At 38.4% G+C, this 9,356-nt stretch overlaps 1 protein-coding gene across 1 annotated transcript in view; it reads right to left on the bottom strand.

Annotated features, from left to right (window-relative positions):
• TMEFF1 (transmembrane protein with EGF like and two follistatin like domains 1) overlaps positions 1 to 9,356 on the bottom strand; it is a 227,572-nt gene that overhangs the window by 37,707 nt on the left and 180,509 nt on the right. The window contains 2 exon segments of the mRNA XM_006172345.2: positions 65 to 132; positions 134 to 211. Coding sequence (XP_006172407.1) covers positions 65 to 132; positions 134 to 211 — 146 coding nt within the window.

Below are 9,356 nucleotides of genomic sequence, written 5' to 3' on the forward strand. Positions count from 1 at the left end.
TGTACGAACAAAATTACAGACATATGTTAAAGACAGGTCTCTAGATGAAAAGAACGGATTTTACCTGTGCAATGACCAAGATGCCTTATATCAATTTGTTCTTGCTTTATACAAGATGCTTCTCGAACAAAACGGATTGTTATAGGAACTGCCATCAGAAGCACACACGGGATTAAAACTGTATCCACTGCAATCTATATTACATACACACCTGTTGGAAAAGACAAAAATTACCTGTATCTTACAGCAAAAGTATTTCACAATGCTGTAACAGCAAAAAAGAAAACTAAATAAAAGCAATTCTTTTCTTCTGCTTAGAAATCCATACTCAGATCGGCAGTTGGTGTAATGGCTATGTCGCTGGACTCCCACATAGTCGACCGCAGTTTGAGTCCCGGACCCAGTGGCTTAAACTCACGCTGGGCATGTGTGCATGAATGCCCAAGATCCCTAAAGGAGAATGGAGGAGAAGGGATTATGGCGTGGCTATCTCCCCTGAGGGGTGATCTCTCACTTTCCATCTGTCTGTCTCTCTCTGTCTTTCCGGCAAGCACACGCGCCCTATAGCAAAAACTTCTCCAAAAAAAGAAAAAAAAGAAGTCCATACTCGGTTTTTAAGTTAGTGATGAAAACTTAGGCAAAGTGAATACTCAGCTAAAAATTTCTTTCAGGTGGAAACTTAATCCAGTGATTTCTAGAGAATTTTCATATCTAGACAAAATATCAGGAGATATTAAATGTCAACAGCATTCCTTAAAAAGCAAGATGGCATAGTGGAAAGGACACAGAATCAAGAGTCAAAGATCATGAATCTGAATCTGAGCCCTACAAATGGTCAGGTTTGTAAGTATATTCTCCCCCTAAGTCTTAAGATTACTGATCTATACAAAAGAGATAATAATTTATCCCCCTTACCAAATAATTGAGAAGACTGAAAAACATAATAGATATGAAATAAGTAAAATGTGAACCACTGAAGTATTTCCTAGCTGTAGTTTACCTGTATAATTGAATGTGCATTAAACAATGAGCACCATACTACAGAGAAGGCTAAAAAAGTCCAAAGCCTGGTCACTCCAGGAAATAGAAAATCTATTTGGAAATTTTAAAAGTTAAAAAAAAAAAGACACTCGACTATTTTCAGCATTTGGTGGACTAGGAATATTTACTAATCCTCTCATTAAAAACAACATAAAACACTGGATAAAATATTTTAAAACATTCTCTTATATGTATTCATCACTTGGTTAAAAAAAAAAAACTAGGCATATTTAATACAAAAGTTAAATGAAGACAGAACAGAGAAAGGTCAGTTCTCTAGAGTTGATATTCATCTAAAAGACATTTGCCAAACTGGTAAATTCAATGATCAAGTTTTTGGCTTTGCAGACTACTGAGAATAGAGGACAAATACAGCAACCTACCTGAGGGTATAGAATCTGGAGACCCTAGAAAAACTAAAACATCAAAAAGCTATAACCCAGCACCGGCAGATGGCGTAATGGTTATGTTGCTGGACTCCCATGTAGTCAATCACAGTTTGAGTCCTGGACCCAGCAGCTTGAAACTCATGCCAGGCATGTGTAAGTACATGCCCCCAAAATCTCAGGAGGAGATTGGAGGAGAGAGGAGTGCAGCGTGGCCATCCCCCATGGGGGGGGGTTCACTTTCTGTTTCTCTGGCAAGCACAGGAGCCCTAAGTCAAAAAACCTCTCAGAAAACTACAATCCTCAGAATGACGATATGAGGGTGAAGTGAAAATGAGTTGCTATCTTCCAAAGGTACTGTTTTAAAAAATTTTTTAAAAAATTTAAAAAAGGCTGCCCTGAGCTATGGCATTGAAGAGAGGAAGAAAAACATCTCCCCTGAGAATTTAAAACCATGGATCAAGCCTAAGTGTAACTTAAAATACTATTCGGCTGTTCCCAGAAACCTCAAGTTCAAAATTTATTTAAAAGGGTCAAGTACTACAAGACAAATGACAGAAGCAAATGTGATCTTCTGTAGAGAAACCTAACTTTACCCTAGACTTCAATTATTTTCCAAATAAGGTTCTGAGGAAAATAAGCAGATTACACACACAAATCAACACACACAGATACTCACAATAAGCACAGAAATAAAAGACACAATAAGCAGAAAAAGCTGATTTTAAAAAGAATGAAACAGAACTTCCATAAATACATATAAAATCTTTTTCCAGAAATTAAAAAATGGGCAAGTTTAATAGCAGATGAGACAAACTAAAGGAGAATTAGTAAACTGGAGGACAGGTCAGAGGAAAATACCCAAACCACAGTAGAGTCAAAGAAGATATGAAAAAAAGAAACATGGAGAGCAGAGTAAAAGATCTCTTAAAAATCTGATTGGAGATCCAGAAGGAGTTAAAATACAGAGGACAAACAATATTCTCAGTAATTTCTCTTCAAACTTTCTAAAATCGCAGAGAAAAAAAAATCAGACTATCCAAGAAGTTCTATTGATTCCTAAAAGGATTATTAAAAGAGGTCTCACTGAAGTAGCACAGCACTAGCACATTCTTCTGCAATGCTGGAAGTTACATGGAAGATCAGAGTTCAGTTCCCAGGTTGACCTGTATATACCAGGCATGTGAATGTGTTCCAGTTATTCTGGAACTGGGAGGACTTACGGAGGACTACACTGTGAGACCATCAAGGGTTCTTGTCCTTTCTCAACTGTTCTCTCTCTGTTTCTTTATCTTTATCAATTAATAAATAAATAAGATTTTTTTAAGAGAGATTTTTGCTAAGGGCACGTGTGCTCACCAGAGAGACAGAGACAGAGAGACAGAAAGTGAGAAATCATTCCCCAAGAGGGATGGCCATACTGCAATCCCTTTTTCTCCACTATCCTCTTGGGATTTGGGGCACCCATGCACATGCGCCATGTGTGAGTGTCAAGCCACTGGGTCCAGCACTTAAACCACAGTGAGCCATGTGGGAGTCCAATGACGTTAACCATTACACCATCTGCTGGTCCCAATAAACAAGCTTTTAAAAATTTATTAGTATGGGACCAGCAGATGGCATAATGATTAGGTTGCTGAACTCCCACGTAGTCAACCATGGTTCAATTCCCGGACTTAGCAGCTTAAAACTCACGCCAGGCATGTGTGCATGTGTGCCCTAAATCTCAAGAGGAGAATGGAAGAAGGGACTATGGCATGGAATCTCCCCAGGGAGTGATTTCTTGCTTTCTGTCTCTTTCTCTGTGTCTCCGGTGAGTGCACACACCCAGTAGCAAAAAGCTCTCTGTATGTGGGAGTACAGCAATATAACCATTGTGCCATCTGCTAGTCCAATAGCTTGTTCCTTTTTTTTTTTTTTTAAGATTATGGGGCCTTTTAACATTACTTAGAGAGTTGTTTTCTAGTCTCTGGATGACTTTATGTATATTATTTACTTGGTGAATGATTCGAATGATAATGTTTCTGAAATAGCTTTTGAAAAAGTATCCTGAATTTTATGCTATTTTAAAGACTTGTTTTTTAGTTTATTTTTTCTGAGAGCATATGTGCCTGTGCATGAGAGAAAGAGAGAGAGAGAAAGAGACAGCATTACCAATAGAGACTTGATGCTGCCATCCACCCCTAACCTCCAGCAGCTTGAATCATGGATATGCACATGCCTGGTGTACTCAGGGAGGTCTTGGGATGTTTAAGGGACATTTCTTTAAACAACTGATTTAACATTCCTTACTGATTATAGTACTATTCAGCTTTTGTTTTGTCTTTTGGTGAAACATGATAGTTAATAGATTTTTTTAAGTTACTCATTTCACCTAGGTTCAAACTTGCTGGCATAAAGTTGTTTTGTAATAACCATTATTATCTTTTAAATAACAATTACCATTTAATTTTTAGTGTGGTTTTTTTTTTTTTCCAGATTTTTTTCTCTTTTTCTCTCTTGGGAAAAAAATAGCTTGCAGGAAAGTCTGCTTTGTCAATTCCAGTTTTTTCAAAGAATCAACTTTTGGTTTTATTCATCTTCTCTGTTTTAACTCCCCTCTCCCCCCCAACATTGGGTTGTTGGAAAAGTCATATACATTTTTTGCATAGAAAAACAGAAAAAATGCATTATGACTTTTCAGATAACCCAATATAAAGAAAGCAAGGAAATTATTTCCACAAAATGCAATATAATGGGGGGCGGCAATTAGAGAAGAACATAGGGGTGCCTAAAATAGTGATAAAATTCTATTTCCTGACTTTGGGTAGAATTCACAAAAGTTTTTTTCATTTTTGTACACTGAATCAAATGAGTAATTTTTCATACACTTTTGAGCACATTAAGTATTTTACAATTTTAAAAATGAGGCACAGTGGGACCAGCAGATGGCATAACGGTTACCTTGCTGGACTCTCACATAGTCAACCCCGGTTCGAGTCCCAAACCCAGTGGCTTAAAACTTACAACAGGCACATGTGCGTACATGCCCAAGAATTCCGAGAGGAGAATTGAGGAGAAAAGATTGAGGCGTGGCCATCTCCTGGGGGGAGGGTGATTTCTTGCTTTCTGTCTCTCTGTCTCTCTCACAAGTGCACGCACCCTATAGCAAAAATCTCTCTTAAAAAATAATAAGAAGGCACGGTAAAAATAATTTGAAATTTATGAAAAGAATATGCATTAATGTAAGTCAAAACTAATACTATGCTAAAAATATAATTTCTGGAACACAATAGGTGAAAGAAGAGCCAGAGAGGGTACTGGGAAGTTAATCAATCAGAGAACCTGAGTTCAGATAAAAAGCTTTGGATAAAAGGGGCGCAGACAGATGGAGAAAATGACTTTCTACTATGTGTGTTTAAAAACAGGTATAAAACAGTCGTAATATCTCTATACCTAAACAAACATTGAAAGAATGCCAGTTAAAAAGGATTCTGATCTTAATCCAATGCAGAGCTCCTCCGAGCAGTTATTCGTGACTACATTGTCACATAGCCTCTACATTTGCAAAACAGTTTGGTAACTCACCAAGGTAGTACACTGGGGTCAGCAGGTGGCATGATGGTTAGGGTGCTAGACTCCCTCCCACATGGCCGATTGCAATTTGAGTCCCGGACCCAGTGGCCTGAAACTCATGCCAGGCAGGTGTATGTGCCTGCCCAAAATCCCGAGAGGAAAATGGAGAAGGGATTTCAGTCTGATCATCCTCCTGGGAGTAAGTTCTTACTTTTTTTTCCTCTCTGTCTCGAGTGAGCACGCACACCCTAAAGCAAAAATCTTCCTTTGGGAAAAAAAAAAGAGGTGGTACACTACATGGTTGAATATGTTCTTCTTTGAACTGAGTCCCAGATCTGCATCCCAGTAAGTTCTACCCATTAACCCTGATTTTGGCCTATGAAACTACATTAATTGACCTTTAAATCATCATATGGCTTACATTTTCACTTCTTAGGACTAGATCTCTCAAGATTATTCAACAACTCTGTGGTAGCATCTAAACCCTCACCACCACCACCATCCTAATCACCTTTCTAGCTTTGATTAGTTATGTTATATGAGGCCAAGAATAAAGCAATAGCTGGGGCCAGCAACTGAAGCAGTGGTTGAGGTGCTGGACTCCCACAAGGCCGACTATGGTTTGAGCCCTGGACCTGGCAGCTTGCTTTCTCACTTTCCATTTCTGTCTCTCTCTGTCTCTCTCTGATCAAATTAAAAAAATAATAGTAAATAAAATAAAATAAATAATTCTTTTAAAAAAAAAGAACAAAGCTCTGGCTGTATACAGAGAAACAACTACTTAAACTGCTGTGGACACTGCTTATATAACATAGGCAGAATCACATTAACTCTGTGGTAACCACATCAGACCCATATTGAGGTTCTTAAATATACTCAACTCAGTAGACATGACCTGTAAAACCCAGTGTCAGGATTTTACATTTATCCTATCAAATTACCAAATTTTAGATGATCTCAGCATACTGAAATCCTCTGAACTCTAATTCTGTCATCTACTATCTCTCCTAGATTGATATAGTCATAATTTAGCCAAAATACCTCATACTTTTATCCAAGTCATCCATAAGAGCACTACTTCAGTCATGTCATTTAAAGCCCTCCTTCAACATTTATAGAAAAATTAATCCATTACTGAACAGCTTTCAAGAAAAGTTAACAAGCTGGAATTGCACCTATCACCTGGGCTGCCTCTCTGCATCACATAGAACAAACCAGACCGCTGAAAATCATGCTTGGATTCATAGATCCTACCATTAGACTCAGCCCTGATGTAGGAGGATCTCATAAGAAAACGAGGGGCTGGCTCCATAGTACAACAATAATGTGATGCTCCAGGGAAACCAAATTTCACATGCTGACCATTACGCCCTCTGCTGATCCCAAAATAATACAATGTTTTAAAAATCCTCCTATAAATTCCAAATTACTGTAATGAGCATCAAATGGCATAACGGTTATGACACTGACTCCCACATAGATGACTTTGGTTCGAATTCTGGACCCAGCAGCTTAAAACTCATGCCAGGCGCGTGTGCATGTATGCCCAAGACCCCAAGAGGAGAATGCAGAAGGGACTCTCAGGGGTGATTTCTCGCTTTCTATCTCTCTGTCTCTCCGGCAAGTGCACACACCCTACAGCAAAAATCACTCTCAAAAAAAAAAAAAAAAAATCTAAGTACATGTTTGTCCTTAAAGAAGTAACACAATAAAAACAGTATTTGAGAACAATTATTTTGATGGTTGTGAGTAGGCTGCTGTGGAGTAACGTGGAAAGGAGTCTAGCAAACTAGACAAGGTCAACTCAGGCAAGAGAACAGACAAAATTAATTTCAAAAAGTCATCTGGTAAAGTCAGCCGATTTTCTGGTAAATTCCTATTAGAAAGGAAAATGAGACAAAGGTAATAAAATGAATGATCCTAAAAAGAGAAGTTCTTCTTTATTTCCACTATGCCCTAAGGAATAGAAAAAGGTTTTAAATGATATGAATTAAGTAGTTAAAGGAAGGGGTAAAGCCAAAGGCTTCACTAAGCAAAAGAGGTTTCTCACTTATAGAAATGATTAATGGAGAAAGCACATAGATGAAGAAAATGGAGAAAGAAAAATAAAAGGAACTAATAAGAAATGACCGGAGAAGCTCAATCTGGAAAAAAGGCACTATTTGCAGTCACTTTATCATAGACTACGTGCATACACACACACACACATACACAAACACAAAACTGATAGATGGTTTAAAGGGGCTGACAAACTATAGCAGTTGGTTGATCCAGACTGAGGCCTGTTTTTGTACGCCCACAAGGTATGGATTATTTTTACATTTTTAAAGGGCAGGTGTGACGGAGATCACATGTAGCCTACAAGGCCTAAAGTATTCACCATCTGGCCCTTTATGGAAAAAATTTCCCCATCTCTGATTTAAGAGATAAAAGTAGACAAAATTGGGATGGCAATAAAATAGAAATGGTGGCTAATGGAAAAGATAATAAAACTGCTTTAGAAATAAGAAAAGACTCAGCAGGGTCCAGCAGGTGGTGTGGTGGGTAGGGTTCTGGATTCCCACATGGCCAACTGCAGTTTGAGTACTGGACCTGGCAGCTTGCTTTCTCACCTTCTCTCTCTCTCTGTCACTCTATTGTAAGCACATATGCCCTATAGCAAATTTAAGTAATAATAATAAATTAAAATAATTCTTTAAAAAAAAAAAGAACACAAGAAAGATGTAAGGTGAAATAAGTAATCACATATAACTACAAGTAAGTGGTATTGTTGGGACCAGCAGTTAGCGTAATGGCTATGTCGCTGGACTCCCACGTAGTCGACCGCGGTTCGAGTCCCGGACCCGGTGGCTTAAAATTCACGCCGGGTGCATGTGCGTATGTGCCCAGGATCCCGAGAGGAGAATGGAGGAGAGGCGACTGCGGCATGGCCATCCCCCCTGGGGGGGTGATTTCTCGCTTTCTATCTCTCTGTCTGTCTCTGTCTGGCAAGCGCACGCGTCCTATAGCAAAAGAAAAAAAAAAAAAAACCTCTCCAAAAAATAGTAAGTGGTATTGTTCACAGTAAGCACTGGATTTAATCAGGGAATGCCTCGATACAGCATATGAAAAAGATGGTGCTCCTCGGTGGGATGGTACTACTGCATCTAAGAACTGTGAGACTAAACCATCACTACTGTTTTCAATGGCATTAGAGAAAAGAAAATTAAAACTTTCATCTCAAGTAAATGAGGCAGCGAGCAGAGGAGGGAAATATCAGACTCCAAATGCCACAAACACTGATTACAGTGATTACAGGTGCTGTCAAGAGTAGCAGAGGGCAAAATGCCCAAAGCACAGAAATGGGAGTTCACGTGAAAAGAAATCACTCTTTAGTAAATATGCCAAATTCAAAACATTTAACAACCACTTACTCCGCACCAACTATGTGGGGATAGTCACATTTGCCACATTCAATCCTGACAACTACAAATTATCCACAGGGAAACTGAATATAAAGAAAGTTTAAAAGCCCAAGATCAAAAAACTCATGAGTGGTAGAGACAGTGCTTCCTCCACTCATCACAGTTGTCATTTAAAATAAATATCTCAGCATGGAAATCACCAATGAAAGGGGCTAAGTAGGTTACTTTCCACATTTATCATTAAAAAAAACAAACTGGGCTCCCTTCTCACTTTAACACACCACAGATCCGTCTGCCTTGAGGATTTCCCTCTTCCTAGAAAACTTTTCTTTAGATGTTCACTTGGTTCAATTCCTCACTCCAAGTTTTTTTCTCATATTAAAAGAAAGACTGAGAAAAATAAATCAATAAGCATCCATTGAAAAGTTAGGAAAAAAAGAAAAGGAAAAGTCCAAGGCAGCTGGCATGGTGGTTAAGGGCAAATGACTCCCACATGGCCAACCACAGTTCAAGTCTCGGACCTGGAGGCTTGCTTTCTCCCTTTCCCTCTCTTTCTCTCTCTCTCACTCTGTCCCTCTCTGGTCAAATTAAAATAAATAAATAAATAAAGCTAAATAAAATGGGGGGTGGGGGGCTGGTGGAGTTAAAACAGAGAAGGTCAATAAAGCCAAAAGTTGATTCTTTGAAAAAAACTGGAATTGACAAAGCAGACTTTCCTGCAAGCTATTTTTTTCCCAAGAGAGAAAAAGAGAAATAAATCTGGAAAAAAAAAATTAAAAATTCAATGGTAATTGTTCTTTAAAAGATAATAATGGTTATTACAAAACAATTTTGGCGGCAGGAAAGAACTTGCAACTATAAGCAACAGAAAGAACCTTTAACTGCCTTAAACCAACTGAGAAATACACTGTAGAGAAGGATTTTATCTACCTATGGACAGTGAGAAGATGATGGATACCAGCCCTGCATT

Source organism: Tupaia chinensis, unplaced genomic scaffold (genome assembly GCF_000334495.1).
Source record: "Tupaia chinensis unplaced genomic scaffold, TupChi_1.0 Scaffold143795_1, whole genome shotgun sequence".
Lineage (NCBI taxonomy): Eukaryota > Metazoa > Chordata > Mammalia > Scandentia > Tupaiidae > Tupaia > Tupaia belangeri.